An 18,228-nucleotide genomic window follows, 5' to 3' on the forward strand; every position below is an offset into this window, starting at 1 on the left:
CCTATCAACCATTCCTTTAATTACAGTTAAGATTAAAGGGACAAGATTGATTGACTTAGCTAGATTAACCATAACTTTGGATGAAAATCAATTGAAAATGATTAAAAACACAAAGTAATATGCATTGAACAATAGATCTACTTTATATAAACACAAACAAAAGAGACTCGGGCAAGGTTCAACTTCTTGCAACCACTTCTCTTTGTGTGTTACAGGTGTTTGTGGACTTTGGAAAATGAAATGTAAAAAAGGTTTCCTAAGGGGATTCGATACTACAATATTAGGGGAAGGTGACAGAGCTTCTAAAATTGATAAAAGATGGCTTTCTATGAGGGATCTACAACTAAAATGGCAGAATCTGGACAAAATGCAGCTTTCTGGTTTCTTGCTTGTTTGAGAGCAAATTATGGATGTCTTTTGATTGATTGGTTGAGTGTTTTTGTCTTTGGTGTCCCTTGCACCAATTATTTACTATCCATGCCCTTGAAAAGTAATTTTTGCAGGTGAGCTGCCCTCTATCTCCCATCACTTCTCACATAAGCATATGACCTATGTCTTGTTGAAATGGTTTTTAAATTCTTCCTGGGCCGCTGGCTTTGTCCGAGCCCAATCTCCTCTTTGCTTCTGTGTTCTTGGGCATCTATCGTCGTAAAGCCCAATATTAAACATCAATCCAAACACAAATTATTATGGTTGATCTATTTTCTAGTTTAACTCAAATCCCAATGAAAATGTATTGTTGTATAAAAAAACATGACGAACACCAAACAAACAATAAGTTTGATATAAAACAGTTTAGTGCTCCTCAAATCATTAGTTTATTGTTCCACTAATTTCTAGTTGGATAATACTTTAGATCCTTCCCTTGGAGGAAGAAGGTTTTACGTTCATGTGTGTGCAGCCAAGCAATTTCCTGTCTACTTTAAATTAAAACGTTATTACACATTACACAGGTGTCGTTTTATGTTATTTGTTTTGGCTAATATGATTTGTCTTGTATTTCAATTATAGGGAAAGAGGAAGAAGACATGAAAGAAAGTAGTAAACGAAGTATCTAAAACTGTTTTTTGTTTGTAACTTTATCAACTAATTTATGTGTTTGAAACCATAAACTACAGGTCATAAGCTACAACTACAAAGGAATTTGTTTTCACCATAATTAGTTGGTTAATTCTTCTTAACAAGAAGGTTAATGTCGCTGTTGAAGTGTTGACTCGTGTCAAGTCGCGGAATAATGCTACATGTACCACATTTAATTGTTGAACTGTATTTGCGAACCTGTCTCTCGGGGGACTTGGAATCCATCTATGCAACTGAACTTAAGTAAATGTGCTACAAATAAATCTACGGTGACATATATGGTTTCTCTCTTTTAATTAGCTAAGTAACTAATCATAAATCTTTGATAGATCCTGGAAGCCATAACGGATGAAGATCATAAGTTGAGAACAAAAAATTCTCCTTTGATATAATTTCCTTCACATTCGATCTGTTCGATTTTGTAGCAACTCGATACATTGTTAAAATCTGACATTGCTCGAACAAATTTTGTGTAATTCATGAGCAAAGAATCATAAAGACATGTTTTAAAACAGAGATTAAATGCTTTGTGGAAACAACATCGTAGTATGCAACTTGTAGTTTTACAATGAAGAGGTACTTCCACACCGTAATGCTTCCACTCCATTGTGTCTTGAACTCGAACCCCATTCCATGGCTTCTGCCACAGCGCGTTGGCGTTCAGTGACACTGTCTTCAAGCTGAGGGTCCTCGTTTACGACCGACATTGTTTGATCCGGTGATGGAGAGGGAAGGCTGCTTATAGGCGAGGTAGCAGTGTCTGGACCTGTCCCGAGGAAACTAAGGGCACTAACCACATCGCTCATCAAGGGACGAACGGGCGCTTCCTCGTGGAGGCACATTGCTGCAATTGCCACAGCTTGATTTAGTGCTCTCATCGGAAAGTTACCTTGAAGAAGTGGATCGGCTAGTTCTGGATACCTATTTGGATCCTTGAATACCGGATGTGCCTGTTAAATACAAAAAAAAAAAATTATAAGAAAATGTTAAAAGATTTCATAGAGACGGACAAGCAGTCCACTATTAATTAGTCGAACACGATATTGTTCCTAGCTCAACCACCTGCATAATCTAGTAGGTGTGAGCCCTCGGTGTTATACTAGTGAAACCATTTATGTTTTATTTTGTTAAGTTTCCAATGATTCTTCAACACAAAGCACATGCCTTGAATAAGAATAAGAAGAAACTGTGCAGGGATATTTACCCAAGCAACTAGATTTTGCTCCCTGGTTGTTAGTGTGGTGTCAATGGCTCTCCTTCCAGTGATCAATTCCAACAAAACAACTCCGAAACTGTAGACATCGGACTTGACAGTGAGCTGTCCTGTTCTTTGGTACTCTGGGGCACAATAACCATATGTTCCCATTACTCTTGAAGATACATGAGTCTTGTCTCCAATAGGTCCAAGCTTAGCTAGCCCGAAATCGGAGAGTTTTGCATTGAAATCAGCGTCAAGTAAAATGTTGGAAGACTTTAAATCGCGGTAGATAACAGGCGGATTTGCCTTGTCATGCAAGTATTCTAGACCCTTGGCAGCTCCCAGAGCTATTCTCAGTCTTTTGAACCAATCTAGTGGCTTCTGGTCTTCTGGAAGATCTAAATATCAAGATACAAAACATGAGAAGCCGGGTTTAAGCCCTTTGCGGATACAAATGGAAGAAGCATGAAAGATGGGGGGAAAATCAATTCAAAAACACTTCAAAATAGTACCTAGCAAATGGTCTTCCACAGATCCCAAGGGCATGTACTCGTACACAAGAAGTCTCTGATCGCCGTCCGCGCAATATCCGATAAGATTTACTAAATGTTCGTGGTGTAGGAGGCTCAACATCAACACCTCGACAAGAAACTCTCGGTTTCCTTGCAAGCCATTCCTGTCAAGTTGCTTCACAGCCACAACCTGTGCTGTTTTGTCAAGTTTTCCCTTGTAAACTCTTCCAAATCCGCCCTCTCCAATGAGACATTCTTGCCTGAAGTTCTTCGTTGCTGTCGCCAATTCCCGGAATGTGAAAGTTTGCGCAGCAATGTTGTTGTGGTTTACGGGTTCTTTATTGGCACTACTGGTGTTTGCTGCTGGATCCTCAGCTGGTGGTGTAGGTTTTGGTTTAGGAACTTCTGCTTATACATAACCAATTATTACAAAACTAATAATTTTCCCTACGAAAGGGTAAAAAAATCGGAAGAACAAGACTTGTGATACAAAACACAAAAGGCAAAAATCCAATTTTCAACAATGCTGGGAAGGCTGAATTGGCAATCATTTCGGCACACGAAACAATTACACATTACCACAATTTTTACTCGTTAGAAAGGCAAAAAAAACAAAAAAAAACAAAAACAAATGCGACTTACCATCTGGAGGAGGCCGAGGCTGTCGGGCTGGTGGAACATTGTGTTCTTGAGAAAGATTGGCAGGCAATTGTTCTTTCCTCCCACTATTTGATCTTTTGTTAGATGCTTTCTTTTCATGGGATGAAAAGCAAGAAAAGCAACTCATTTCACGTGCAATATAATCGCTCGAGATCTATATAAAACGTACCTAACAAATTCCTTGCAAATGAAATATATCTCAGTTTATGATCCCTGCCATGTTGAGATCAACTGCAGATGACTGCAGGTAAAAATTTGATCACGAAAATCTCCCGAAAGCAAAAAGAAGTTTCATAGATTTGGAGAGAACGTGGAATGCAGAGAAGGCTCAAAAGAAATGTGCCATGAATTGAATTGGAATGCATGGGAAGACAAGAGGGGGTTATAAACATAAAACAGAAAAACAAGATTTTTTCAGTACAACCATGTTTGAATCTCTAGAACAACTACCTGAAAACTGAAACCATTATGAAACTGGAAGAACCAACAAACTTCCAGGCATGCAAAAGAAAAAACGTCGTTGCGATTTCCCGGAAAAATGGGGAAAGTGTAGGTCAGGAAGAAACCAAAAATAGGTTAATTACATATCTTTTGGTGTTTCCGCAGAGCATGGTAGAGAAGAAGAATGAGGTTCGGAATTAATGTGTCTTAATTAAAGAGCAAAACGTGGGAACCAAATCTGCTTAATTAATTTATTAATTCCAAAAAAAGAGAGCTTAATTATTCTTTGTGGTGGTTGTAGCATATGGGATCTTTCTAAGCTGCAGTTAAATATAACAGATAAAAATAGATATAGGCTAAATCTTGATTAGGGGATCTTTCCACTTCGGTCTTGTTTTAATTGTCGCAATTTAGCCATTGTTATTTACTAATTATTGCAATTCAAGAACAATTAGTTGATTTTGTCCCTTTTATCAGTGTAAAACGTAAATAGCTTGCTAATGACATGTACGTGAAGGTAAATTAAATAATGATAAGAAAATGAACAATTTCAATTATGATGATATGTTTCTTCATAGTATTGGATTTGTGTAAACCTGGAGACGCGACATGGAAAGAATCTTGTTGATATTTTGTTTTCTTCTGGTATGCTATACGCCTTCTTTAAGACGGGTAGTAGTCGTAGCAATGGTATCGTGACAGCAGCTCGCGCCGTATACTTGAGAAATAATAACCATGAAGTGCAATTGAAGTTGGTCTATGGCAATAAAGAAGAGGGTAGGGTAACCACCTTTCGAGTTCAAGATGATTATATTATTTTGCCACAACGGGTTCACAACTTACAGTTGCTAGAATCAACAATAAACAATGAAGTCTTGGTTATTCATCAAATGAATTATTATTATTATTATTTTTTTGGTTGTTGTAAAAGAGAAGGGAAAACAACAATGGCAATGGTGGTGGCGATGACAGCAATCACGACAATGATGATGAAGCTAATCAAGGCGATGATGGTTACGCTGACGAGGAAGGCAATAACATGGAAGGTAATGGTCAATAAATTGTGGGAAAGAAATTCGAACCTAAATTCATAGGAGCATTGCTCTATGTTACTTGGCTAAGACAATGTCTGCTATTTGTGGTAGCTCCTTAAAGACAAAAAATTGCTTAACAAAATTTATGCTTCTTTTTTCCTTTTATTTTTTCTTTTCGCGTCACCCATGAATAGGGAGGTCTGACGTTGTTCGCTATCAATAACGTGTAACTGTTCTTCTTTTTTCGCTTTAAGCCTGTAACGACGAGTTTGAGACTGGAAGTTCTGAAACATGAGCTTGCAGTTCTCATTCTTTATATGGAACTGGAAATAAAACTATAAATAATCATAAACCACAATGATGGATACAAGCATTACAACACAATCAAATTCTAAGAGTAGAAGAAATAATGCAGACAGCGACTCTGAATCTCACAAGTTAAGCGATACATTGACCTCGACGTCGGTGTCCGTTAGAATAATTTCTTTCGAGTTAGTAGCCTTCGGGTGATCAAGGCAATCCAATTTTATCCTGACATGTAGAGGTTTCATAAAGATGACATCTCTCAAATCTCTGTTTGATTTTAACAAGAGCTGAAGGCATGAATCTCTTCCCAGCTTTCCACTCTTCTCCGAGTTTAAAATATCTGCTATTCTTGCTGCATATTTCTCCTGATTATCTTCTGCTACTTCTTGCTTTCTTTTGAGTTTTAAATACAACACTGCGTAAACAATAACCTGCATGATAACAAGAGTGAAGATTTAACTGGCACCAAAACTGCCCGTAAAACAAATACGAAGAAAACTAAATGTGCACACCTCGCTTGTTCCAGGACTAGTATTGACAACACAATTGATGTGTACTTTCCCGTCCTGAAATCCTGTTTCCCTAGTCGTACTCTCATCTTCAACAGTTGACTCTGGATCAGGTTCTGATATCGACAAGGCAAGATTGTCCAGTTCATCATACCATTGTTGAGCAACACCAACCTGAAAACTCGAAAGAGATGAAATCCTAAGCTACTAAAAGACTGGAACATAATACTATAAAAGGAATTAAGTTCTTCCAGATAGGAACCTTCTCGGAAGATCCTCCTACATCCTCTACCCTTGACACTTCAGTAGCAGCTCCTCTTGCCTGGCGCCATATACAGCCTTCTTGTAACTGTTCCACAAGCTCAGTATCCTCAGGGACCTCCACATTTAACTGTATCCCAATTCTTCCTGTTACATAGACAGTCGAATTCTCAGATCAAAGAATCACATAACATATTATGTTTGCACAGTTGACAGAAACAGCATACTCTACATGAGAATATTTAAAAAAAAAAATAACACTCAACTGGGAAAGGAAAAAGAAAAAAAAACAACCACCACCACTCCACCCCACTACCCACCACCCTCTGCGACCCGACCTCCCCTACTGCCTCCCCCGCGATCCTATCCACCACCATGGGTCCACCACCTCAAATGCTCCGGTTCCCACACATTCGTCCTACACAACCCACACCCACCGATGCTCGACCCAAATCTCAGACCTCCCCTTCCCTTGCCTCTGATGTTGGCCGTCGTCGCCGTCCAATCGTGGAGAACTTGCCTCTAATAAATTTGAGGTTTTTGTTCATTTTTCTTTCCGGACTACAGAACAATTATTTTATAAGAGTTCAATTTTACAATTTGAAGGGAAGAAGCTTGCCATCGGTGGAGATTGGAAGCTTTAGATGTGATAAAGTTGATGAGAGAGAGAGAGAGAGAGAGAGAGAGAGAGAGAGAGAGATTAGCAAGAGATGAGCTAATGATCATCAATATCCCTAGGCAGAACCAACTCACATGTCACACGAAATAGTGAAATACAATGTCAACTAAGAGTACAAGAAGCATACTTAAGTTTAAGAAAAATACCTGGTAATAACGAACTGAAAGATTCAAGATGATCAATCACTCCCTCAACTCCACCTCCACTTTATGAAGAAAAACATAGACTTCGTAAGAAAACAATTCACGAAACAAAAGATAAAAGAATATTGGATGTACAAGGAAACTAGTTTGTAACATACTTAGTATATACTTTCTCCAATGAGGATGGCAACCAATATGGCAGTCCAAGGATTCCAAAATTTGAAAACTGAAAGGTCGAACATACTCCAGATTCTTCACTTAGTTTCAAAATCCTCTGTCCAACTTCAAAATTACATGCGTTGAAATGAGTAATTGAGTATTATAAACAAAGTACAAAACAAATTCATTTTGAAGAGGAAATGCAAATCCAGTTAAATAGGTACCCATATCACAAAGGATTACGTGATTCTGCAAGGTGGTAAATGAAGATAATAGGCCAGCATATGGGAGCAGCTCTGGTGAACAAACAACCTTGGTCTGCTCTTGCAACCAATCATGTGGCATCTGTTTCAACAGCGCTACTTTCTCCATGATCTGCGGTCCACAGACCTCCAAAATCTTCAGGAACCCTTTTCAAGTCCTGATGTTAGACTCCGTTAAATGTAATTTAAATAAACTAGAAAGAAGCAAAAAGGAAAAAGCAAACCTCTGACGACTTCTTTTATCTCTCCTGAGGCCAAATTTAGGATCCATAGAGTATCAAAGCTGCCATTCAAATTAATTAATCGCACCAATGCCCATATTAAAAGTTAAAAAAATAAAAGGCAAGTGACCCAGGATTTATTGATTAAGAAACTATGACAATTGATGTGGCGGTTTTACCTTCGGTTCATAACAACAAGACTGTCATCAATAGATTTCATCAGATGCCAAGGATACATCAATGATTGTAAATCAAATCCTTCAGTCCTTGTATGGGCATTGCGTTTCAAACCTAGCTTGGTTGTGATCCAGGTCCAAAATTGATTACTCTTCTTAGTAGTGTCTCCCACTGGATAGATGGTTTCCAGAACCCGGCTCTCCATATCAGCTTTCCTGATGGCATGATTCTTAGTAGAGACCCCACATGCAAACTGGTTAGTTACATAAGTATGCAATATAGCTGCATAAATCACATTATAACTTACAAGTCAATACATACCTCTGAATCAACAAAATATAGGCAATCCTCAGCGGCAACATAAAATGAAGCTGCAGGGCGTGCCAACTTGGAAGATTCAAAGTTTCCATCCTCAAAACCTGGGGAGGAACCAATCTGGACACACAAAGAATGAAAATCCAAACTTGAATTTTCTTCTTTTTATCTTTAAAAATTCAAGAAAACTACAATAACAAAGACAATTACTAAGATTAAATTTAACATCTACATGGAAACACATCAACTTTCCCAGAATAACTCGGTAAGGCCAATTTTTTAAAAAACAAAGATGAATCCCAAAGAAGCCCTGCCCATGTGGACAAGGGAAACTACTTTTCTCCTTTTCAGATATCAGAAATTTATAATCATCATTGATTATGCTTAATTCAGAGTTGACATATATAAAGTGAGCAAGTCATGTACACAAAATCCTGATAAACATATATGTACTACAAAATCATCAAATCTCTGCTAATAAGAATATTGAGCTGCCAATAACTGATTACTGAATTGCTCAGATCATTATCTAAGTGAGTGTTAAATTTTTTGATCCTGTCTGTGTACTGTGTATAAATTGATGGTTACTATAAAATTTAGAAGAACAGTCCACATATCATTTATTATACATACACAGTCCAGAATATGCCCATTTCCATCAAATACAATAATCCGATGATGATTGCTGTCAGAAAGGAAGAGGCGGTTCCCACTTTCATCTGCAGAGATGCAGCCTGTAATGGAGAAGAATAAAAGAAACGCTTAAAACTTGGGTTCAGGAAACATTTTCTTTATTTTTGTGTATTTCGAAAGAATGTTTACTATTTCGACTGAACTTCACTAGTCATATGACATGTATCAGTCTAAGTAAATTATAGCTACTTTAAAAGGAATGAAAATACTTTGAGTCTTTCGCAGAACGCAGCTCCGCAATATCCTACAACGCAGATGCTATTATAATGGAGCAGGTCAGTGATGCATAGGGAGCCTATACCTGGGAAGTGGAAGAGAAAATTCCTTAAAGAATCAGCATATGGTTCCTTAATGATCTCAGGTTGCTTCGCCCAAGTGCTTTTCAAGTTAGTAAGCGACTTGGAACTCCTATCATCTTGCACAAGCAAGTCCTCAACAGCTGCACAAGGGCATTAACATGTATCATGGAATATGTATATGTAAAAAAATGAGTCACTATATTAAATAAAAGAAGGTGTTCCACAATAAAACTCTTGAAACTGTATGCATTCAGTCGAACGACATACTAAAAATAATAATAAACAACATATTTGGTGTCCAGTCCAGATGCAGTAGAAAAGAGATGCTTAAGAGCCAAAGTAGAAAAGAAAGATGTTGAAAGCAGGAAGTACCCTGGGTTGTTTTGAAGTTCAACTGGAATTTTAAGCAACAAAAAATTGCATGACAAATCGACAATATAAAGCCATCAACACGTATCAGAGGAAACATATTATCCCAAACAAACTTTTAGCACAGGAAGGGATACTTGCATACCTTTACTAAGAACTTTGAGATCCATGTCCTTCTCATGGTAAACCACTGGACTTTTAAAACCTTTAAACAAAATGCAGCATGCCCCGTTTGCCATCTAAATACATTAAAAGAAAACTAATAAAAACATAATGCATGTAAGAAACAATGTTTAGAACCATAAACAAGCCAATGAATGTGTACATAGTTATGGATATAAAAGATTTGTTTGTGTCGGTCTTTTCACAAGACAAACCAAGGATCTTTACCTCACCTCAGTGAAGTTCTTGTTCGACAATATAATAGGAAATGTTATGTATTCCGTCAGTGTATATTGGATTACATGGCTTCGATCAGCAGCTGAGTGAATCGACCCACCTGACACAAAGCCGATAATGTGGAGACGAGGAAACCTACAATAGAATACACATAAAGAAAAGACCTTTAGAATGACTACCCGCTCGCCCAAATCATCCAATTTTAAGCAGAGAAAACAAACATCTACAGAATAACAACATATTTCTTCTAATTCTCTATGTGGAAAGAAACAAATACGACATTTTGTTTCTTTTACCTCTGTTGAAGTGACTTCATTTTTTCTAACATGATAGCAGCTTCGGAACTAGTTGTTAAAGAAGTTTCAAGAAACCGTCCAGCAAGAACCAAGAAAGTTCCATCTCTTTTAAAGGAATCTTTGCCTCCCTTGGTCCTATTCAACCAACAATGGCAAGGACCTGTACATTAATAAAAAAACTAAATAAGAACATAAAAAAGATTAAGAAACTGACATTTGCAAAAGCATTTCTTTACAAAGAAGCAATTGAGTACCTTCGAGCACATTTAATGTGGATTTAATGAAGGACAAAAGATCAAGTTCACCGGTACGCTCGTGTGATACTTTTGACGTGGTTGATAGCCTGAAAGAGACTGTCAATCAGAAGGCAAAGCTCGATTACCCAAAAAAAAAAAAAAAACGAAGCGAAACTTACAAACTAAAATTTCGAGCCAAGCAACAATTGAACACTGAGCAAACAGTATGATTATATCACAAAACTACAGGTGAAATTTTACTTAAAATTATCGGTACAATTACCGCTGAGCACGAAACCCACATTGTGAAATCCCCTTATCAATTCTTTCCAGAGCGTATGACTGTGGAATTATGGACAAAGCCGATAACTTGGTAACCAATCTACATTGTAGAAGATGATCACCTGCACCCAACACATCAAAGATTCAAACTTTAAACTCAAATTAACAATACGGGACTTCTACTTCCTAATTTCAACAAATTGCAGGTTAAAGTGATTTCTTTCATGCCAAAATTGAATTATACATTTGAGATTATAGAAACTTTGAGTTCAGTTTATATCTATGGAGGGTGAAGCTTACCGGAGTGAATTCGCGGCAATATTCGTGAGATTTCTCTGAAACGCCGATATCTGAGAGCCATTTTTCTAACGGAAGCATGTGGTTTCTCTGGCCCTTGGCTTTGGGGTTTTGGTTTGACGTCAACGGCCGACGGCGGGGTTTTAATCTTTTGGGCTTAGGGTTTAGCCCTTTTGAGGGTTTTAGGCATTGGATTGGGCCTTTAGGACCAGACCCAAAAAATTCCCATTTGGCCCAAATATTTTAATCAGATGAAAAAAAAGTTCATAATGTAGGGTAAACTTTTTCTACTTTTGTTTCTTCAATGTGTCTTTTTCTTTCATATGTGAATCAGTGAATCTGTAATTTGTCGTGTAATGCGAGAGATAGAAGAATAGTCCAACTCTTTATAACTCTGATAAAGTTTCTTAACTTTCTGACGTGAGACAATTTTCACATCTTCAATCTTCATATGTCCTATCACGTATGACGAACTATTAAGCTTAACATATAGACAATATTAACTAGGTGGCGAAAACCACATGTGCTCGTTAGGTTTAACATGTATACAAACTTATTTTGGCGCCATGAAGAAATATGAGGTTCTACCTTAAAACTACTGGCGATGTTTCTTAACCCTCCCAATGTGACAATCTTCCCATCCTCGTACCAATGAGACTTAAGAATCTATCCCTTGTTGTCTCCTCAAGAACTTTTAATTGAAATATTGAAAGATAAATAAACGTGTGATTTCAAAGATTGAAATGGTTCAACTTGAGGATGTACATTTTGTAATAAATTTGAAGGTGTTTCCCACTTCCTACCCTTTAATCATGAAACCATAAGCATGCAATTTTTTAACTGTGACAGATCTCTTTTTTTGTGTCTTTGACTGAGATTAAAGTAAAAAAGTTCTGTAGTTGGCTTTCCAAAGTATAAACTACAAAACAAACATTAATTTGGAAAAAGAAATAGCTCAAGACTTCGTTTTAAAGTTCATATGGCACTCTGTCTTTGATGATTTTTGTGTCAGTTTTAGTTTAATGTACATATTTTGTTGAAATTTCTAAATTGGAAAATTGGCAAAAACAATTACAATATATAATGTATGGTATCATTCTTAACACGTACATTGAGGCCTTATAAGATAAAATGGCGCCACCTTTTTTGGGCTTGCAAGTTGTTAATTTGATGACAATACTAACAATGACCTTCTTTTTTTTTAATTAAATTGACAGATTTAACGTTACATTTTTTGGTGATACACAATGATAATATAACCTCTACACCGTAATGTGAATTTGAAAACAACGTAATATCATTAAAATTTAAAATAATCAGTTCCCATCCAATAAGACCTCTCTCTCATTCAACTTAAGGAGAAATTTTTTATTGTGACGGAAACACGGGGTGATACACCACATGTTTTTATGTAAGTGGTGTGAAATTTTATTTTTTAAGTTATTAACTTTTTAACATACATATCTCATCATTTGTATAATGACACATAGTATATGCCAATCACACTAAAAAAATCTCTCTAACTTGAGAGATTTTGTGAATATTTTTGTATGCTCTTCCGCCGATATACCTGAGCATACAAGAAAATTCTGAAATTAATTATATTTTTAGAAAATCAATTTTCAAACGCAGAATGATAAAGCCTATGATTGGGAGCAGCTTATTCAGCAACAGGCAATGATACTGTGATCATTTATCAAAATCATGACTTTAGTTTTGGTTGCTTAGTTGGAATCAGCTTTCTCGAATTTTGTGTTTGAGAAGACAAAAGCCAAATTCCAAAAAGTCGATCAAATAATTTAAATTTCTCAGCAGGCAAAACAAAAGGTCCTCCCCTACCTCCAGCGCTTCCACTACTGCATTTGTCACAGAGAGATCTGACACCACTGCTTCCCTCCCTTTTCATCTCAGATTTCTCAGCGTATTATCTACCCCCTTTTTTTCAGCTTTAAAGAATCACTACCATTCCATGCAATAAACCCAAATGATACATCTGATTTTCTTCTTCCTTCTTTTTCCAAAATATATAAAGTGTATGCATTTCTTTCTTCAATTTGAAGGGGTACCATGTAAACTTATCAAAAAGTTTACAGAGTTCTTTTTCTTTTTTTAATTTAATAAAAGTAAAACGATAGCTGTTTTATCAAAATAATTTACAGAGTTGGGAATCATTATTACCAATTCGACTAAAAGTAAATTAGAGTTTTCATAAATCTATTGACAATATATATGAACAAACCAAAACCGAATTTTGATCCAAAAAAAAAAAAAAAAAAACTAAAACCGAATTTCACCATCAACATTAAAGCATTTCATAATTTTATTATAATTAATCAGAGCAAAAGGAACAATCCCATTTATAATCTATACCACCACCCAAAATCATACCATTATCATCTACATATGAAACAAATAGATGGAAATTACATAATATGAAATATTAATTATAACCAAAGTGTACTCTTGCTATACATTTCTAACCCCAATACAAAAGCAAAAAAAGGAGGAAAATAATAAAAGAAAAGGTAATGCTAATTAATACGGATGACGATAACAACAATTTAAAGGTAACAAACCTCATTCATCACTGCGGGCCAAAGCAGTTTTAAAACAATAACCACAAAGATGACAAACCATAATAACTGTTGCCGTTACGATCCTTTTCTTCTCTCTACCTTCACCATCTCTGCAGCTAGTTTGATATAGGGTTTGGTCCGCTGGGAACTTCATGAGCTTCAGCTCCAAAATCTCTTCTGGCACTCGGATTTGAAGACGACGACGTAGTTGTTGGGTTTTGGGTGTTTTTTGGGTGGAAATTTGTGGTAGACTTTGATGAGGGCTCGGAGAGAAGCCTTTTGCTTGTGATTGGTGATGTGGAGGAGGAGGAGGCCATTGATGATGGACTGACAAGAAGAAGAAAAATGAAAAAAACTAGGGCAAGAAAGAGAAGCAAATTAGGGTTTACTTTGGTGGGGAATTCAGAGATGGATGGTGATGACGACGGTGATGGTGATGTTTTAGGTGCAGCTGCCATGCAATTTGGAAGAAGAAACCACCCCCCAATAGCCCACAAGGGTTCAATATCCATAGACCAGCACCAAGGCTAGCTAAGAATAAGGGAAGAGAGAGAGAGATCTAGAGAGAGAGAGACAGAGGGAAAGTGATGATGATCAGAAAGAGAGAAAGAGAGGGGAGAGGGACAAGGGAGAAAGAGGAGAAGAGAAGCTTCAGCAAAAGTGAACAATATAAAGTAGGTTTTGAAATTCGATACACATTTGTATATATGAGAATGTTATAATATAAGTGGAAGATAAAGCTGTGATATTAAATTAAAAAATAGAGCCAAGTAAATATGAAATTATGGTACTGAAACGGGGTGATGAATTAACCAAAACGCCCTTGTAAAATGTAATGAAACGAGGACAATTTTGGTACTCAAATGCACAAATAAATGAAATATTAAAGAGGAAAGGAAAAAGGCAATGACCACAGAGAAAGGAGAGAGGGAGGTGGTGGCTTTTTCTTGTTTGGCCGGTTCCTCAAAAAATCTTTCTTTGACTTGGCGAACCCTAAGAAAAGAAAAATATACTGATTTTGTTCTTTGCGTTTTTTTTCTTTTCATGGAGAGAATTTATTCACTTTCCCTTCCATTCTTGCGTAATATGTACACTCTAATATTCTTGATTTGCCCTATATAAATTCATAGCCTCCAAAAATTGGTAAACAAATTCACGAAAGTTAACTAATGGATATTAAATTGCCAAGAATAGATGATATATCAATTTGAAAATCAAATTAATCACGTGAGTTTATAACTATGTTAAGAGAATTAAAAACACACATTTGAATGTATTATTGTACATATTTTTTCTTAATTAATACTATTGATAATACATCATATCCTCTCACTTACATGTTGTCTCGTTTCATAATAATAATAATGAATATCGTACTTTTTTATATATTTGAATTTGAATGTTAAGAGAGTGAGCAAAGCCTTTTTGAGCTGAGGGTGGGTTTGTATAGAAATTTTTTTGGTCTGGTCTGGAAACAAAATAGGAAAAAGCACATGGAAAGCAAAGCATCGTATTCTCTATCATATGAAAATAGTGCTGCTTCTCTCATAAGTCGTGAGTCATGAGTCATATATTTCTGTGTGTGTGTGTATAATATATACATACATAATATATATATATATATATAATATATATATATATGGATTATTTTATATAATATTATGATAGTGATTACTGAAAGAGGCCAAGGACACATTGTATGTGATGTCTCCCATGATGGGTGATGCATGGGTCCCCACGACCTCGGTAACACGTTCAAGAGAGGGATGGTACGTTAAGGTTATGTTGGAAATTCCATATATGGGTACATACATATATATAAATCAATATGTATATATGTATATCAGTACATTGTTGTTTGGGAAGCTGGAGAGATTTGTGGGATTGATTGAGTGAATCATGGGTTGATTTGTTTGACTATAACTATCACATGTCTCCGGCAATGATGGAGTAGTTATCCCAAATATATATGTGATTCATAGCAAATATATGTATTTGGTGTTTGTGACTGAATTAAAACACAATCAATAAGAGATCTTCTTCTTAATTTTCAACGACTTATATGCATGTAGGTTGTTAAACTGCCGAGTCATGTAACTTTCTTCATAAACATATGTATTAGTACTAGAAAAGAGTAACTTTTGCTTCTTGAGTTATTGTGTTCTGTTTTCTCACCTAATATATCGCTTGTATAATTGAAACGGGAATCAAAAGGGTAAAGAAAACTATCTGATGAAAATGACAAAAGCTACTTTTCTAAACATAATGCGGCATCAACAAAGACTGATTGAATACTGTCGATACAAACTCCTCACCCACCTTATCAATACAAGGTCAAGTTTCAGCTTGTTCCTATTTCTTAAGCAAAGAAAAGCAAAACTGATAACATAAATAATTCCTTCATTTTGGTAAGAATAAGGTAACACATTCACGAAGAAAACACTTCTGGTTAATATCATGCTAATGTCACAGGGGACAAATAGTCTACGTCTGCAAAAATATGTAAATAAATTTGAAAAAATATTGAAGAATAAACATCATTCAAAAAATGTGCGTAGAGGCCATGTGCTGTGTTCGTGTGTATATGGTTCCATGACATCTGGGACCAAAAGGCAGAAGTCAATTGAGTGGACCTTTCAAAAATTTGTTTTAGAATTCGGGTGATGTAAGTTAACAGCCATAAATCTGCAAAAATTGATTTCAGAATCTCAAAGAGACAAAGACAATACAGCCTGCATATACAAATATATATTTTCTTTGAGCTAGGTATGATAGTAAATCTAGGGCTAGCAGCAAACCAAAACCAGTATCACACACTACTATTATTTGCTCGAAATGTCAACAAATTGAGGTAAGCTCTTAACCCTAATCTAGCTAATATCGTTTTGTGCATTGGTTGCCCTTAACAGGTTTTGTCAATGGAAAAATAATTAGTGCGTGTTTTCTTTTTTGAGTAAACATTGTTGCTTTTTCTTGGTAATATTAAGAAAGTCCTTCATCATAAAAAGTCGTTAATCATAATAATATTATCAAGAAGTCGACCCAAGGAATTATGAATATGCATAATCACAATCATTTTCTTCCTTTTCTGGCAGAAAAAATTGCACGAGTTACAAAGATTAACAATTAACGCAGATTCTACCGTTTAATTAGGGATATATCCACAGGAAGACTGAGACAATCGCATGGAAATATATAGCATCAGTCACATCCAAATTGATGCATTGTATAGATGTGACCTAAACAAATCACATGCTGAAGCAAATTATAGTTAACCCGTTAGAATATGTATTTGTATTGTCTGCATGATTTGAATACTTACAAACTTTATGTATCTGATACTTTATTTTCCTCCTTTATTTCCTCGCCGCTACTTAATAGTCAAATAATTAAATTCCAATATTTAGGTGGGAAGTGAATGTCCAAGATAACCACTCCTTTGTGTAAGGAATAACTTTAGAAAGCATATTTTAATTGCTTCCTATATGATCATAATTCTTGTCCCACTTACATATGTTACTATTGACATGCAAATGCAGTGTGGATAAATTAATGTCAAACAATTCAATGGTAAATTGGTGCCAAACTCATGTAAAACAAGATATATCTTCATCATTTCTTTCTCAAACACCACATGACACGTAATGAATCACATATCACGAAATATGCAAAAAATTAACATGTTGGATATATCCCAGTATTTCCCAATCAACTAATTGTAGGTGAAAATTTATATGGCGTCATTTTAACGTCACTATTATAGGGAATTAGGGTTTATATCAAAGCATAAAAGGTCATGGGTTCGAGTCGTGGATTTTGCAAAGCAAAAATAAAGTTGCGTACGATAGACGTTCATCCTTTCAATCCTCACAAAGCGAAGAGACTTGTTGGCTTGAGATCACCTTTTATTAGAGCACACACAGCATATATCTATCTAACTTAATTGTTCCAACTTTACATGAATAGCTGTACCCCAATGTCTATAAAACCAGTTGTAAGGTCATCTATTCAATCAGATTAGCAATATGGGTCGTGTCTAATGTCAGAACAGAAACCCTACCGACCGTGCATGCATGGCGTTTGATCAGTTTGGGCCACTTGACTTGACTGGTTGTATGGAAGCTGACATGTTATCGGTTGAGTGTGTTTAGTATATATGAATTAGTTCATATGCAACGAACATATATATGCAATGAACCAACATGAATAATTGATGTACCCAATTTGGTTCAGATTTCCAATAATTCAACTGAATCAATCACTAATACATTTTCAAACATGGAAATCAAGGCAAGTAGAAGACGCTATATAAGTGTGTGTTCTTTTCTTTTAATAAAGAAAAAAATGTGTGAAAATTGAGAATATTAATGGTCGGAAATTTTGTGTGTTTTGTAATAATTTTTTCAAGCCCTAGGGCTGCGTTTGGAGCTGAAGACTTTAGAAGTTTAGCTAAACCTTGAACCCATTAATGGTGTACGAGTTGCTTATTATCTGCCAAAGAATTTGATCAGTGCCACTTTTTGTGAATCTTCGAGCCTTAAGAGCAGTTCCACCGGAGCAAAAAGAGGATAGCACCCAGTGGAAAAAATAGGCTGAGACTCAGCCAATCCATTCCATCCCATGTGTTTGCCTGGCACCCAACCCAAGCTGGTCTCCAGACCAGCCCATTTTTGACAGACCTTGGGATTGGGCCATTTGTGTTGTTGTACTTGGCTCGTGTCCTACACGCGTACATGGGCGCAAGTAGCAGACAACAAAATTAGAGGCGGGGCCCAACGGCGCAGGCGCACTAACATCTCCCCCGGGTGGGCGACGTGGTCCAA

The 18,228-nt window shown here is 36.2% G+C and overlaps 2 protein-coding genes across 8 annotated transcripts; both read right to left on the reverse strand.

Annotated features, from left to right (window-relative positions):
* Nucleotides 1-1,442: 1,442 nt before the first annotated feature.
* On the reverse strand, nucleotides 1,443-4,052 carry LOC103445409 (probable serine/threonine-protein kinase PBL26). Of its 2 annotated transcripts, XM_070807310.1 has the most exons (5): nucleotides 3,901-4,052; nucleotides 3,433-3,691; nucleotides 2,791-3,195; nucleotides 2,285-2,676; nucleotides 1,443-2,030 (listed from the first exon to the last, which is right to left on the reverse strand). In XM_070807310.1, the coding sequence occupies exons 2-5, from the start codon at nucleotides 3,575-3,577 to the stop codon at nucleotides 1,644-1,646; spliced, it is 1,329 nt and encodes a 442-aa protein (XP_070663411.1). In that variant the 5' UTR covers nucleotides 3,578-3,691; nucleotides 3,901-4,052; the 3' UTR covers nucleotides 1,443-1,643. The 2 variants fall into 2 exon arrangements, with proteins under 2 accessions (XP_070663411.1, XP_008382639.3); XM_008384417.3 differs by having other exon boundaries at nucleotides 3,433-4,052.
* A 1,155-nt stretch (nucleotides 4,053-5,207) lies between these two features.
* Nucleotides 5,208-10,968, reverse strand: LOC103445410 (uncharacterized). 6 transcript variants are annotated; one of them, XM_070807264.1, is made up of 17 exons: nucleotides 10,833-10,968; nucleotides 10,553-10,654; nucleotides 10,269-10,367; nucleotides 10,015-10,174; nucleotides 9,715-9,853; nucleotides 9,465-9,558; nucleotides 8,953-9,090; nucleotides 8,592-8,692; nucleotides 7,965-8,078; nucleotides 7,646-7,872; nucleotides 7,470-7,528; nucleotides 7,207-7,392; nucleotides 6,982-7,105; nucleotides 6,827-6,885; nucleotides 6,003-6,148; nucleotides 5,744-5,914; nucleotides 5,208-5,662 (listed from the first exon to the last, which is right to left on the reverse strand). In XM_070807264.1, exons 1-17 carry the CDS (start codon nucleotides 10,891-10,893, stop codon nucleotides 5,357-5,359), a joined length of 2,286 nt encoding a protein of 761 aa, XP_070663365.1. In that variant the 5' UTR covers nucleotides 10,894-10,968; the 3' UTR covers nucleotides 5,208-5,356. The 6 variants fall into 6 exon arrangements, with proteins under 6 accessions (XP_070663365.1, XP_028965743.2, XP_008382640.3 ...); XM_029109910.2 differs by having other exon boundaries at nucleotides 7,646-7,896; XM_008384418.4 differs by having other exon boundaries at nucleotides 10,269-10,357; nucleotides 10,534-10,654.
* Nucleotides 10,969-18,228: the final 7,260 nt, after the last annotated feature.

Source organism: Malus domestica, chromosome 10 (genome assembly GCF_042453785.1).
Source record: "Malus domestica chromosome 10, GDT2T_hap1".
Classification (NCBI taxonomy): Eukaryota; Viridiplantae; Streptophyta; class Magnoliopsida; order Rosales; family Rosaceae; genus Malus; species Malus domestica.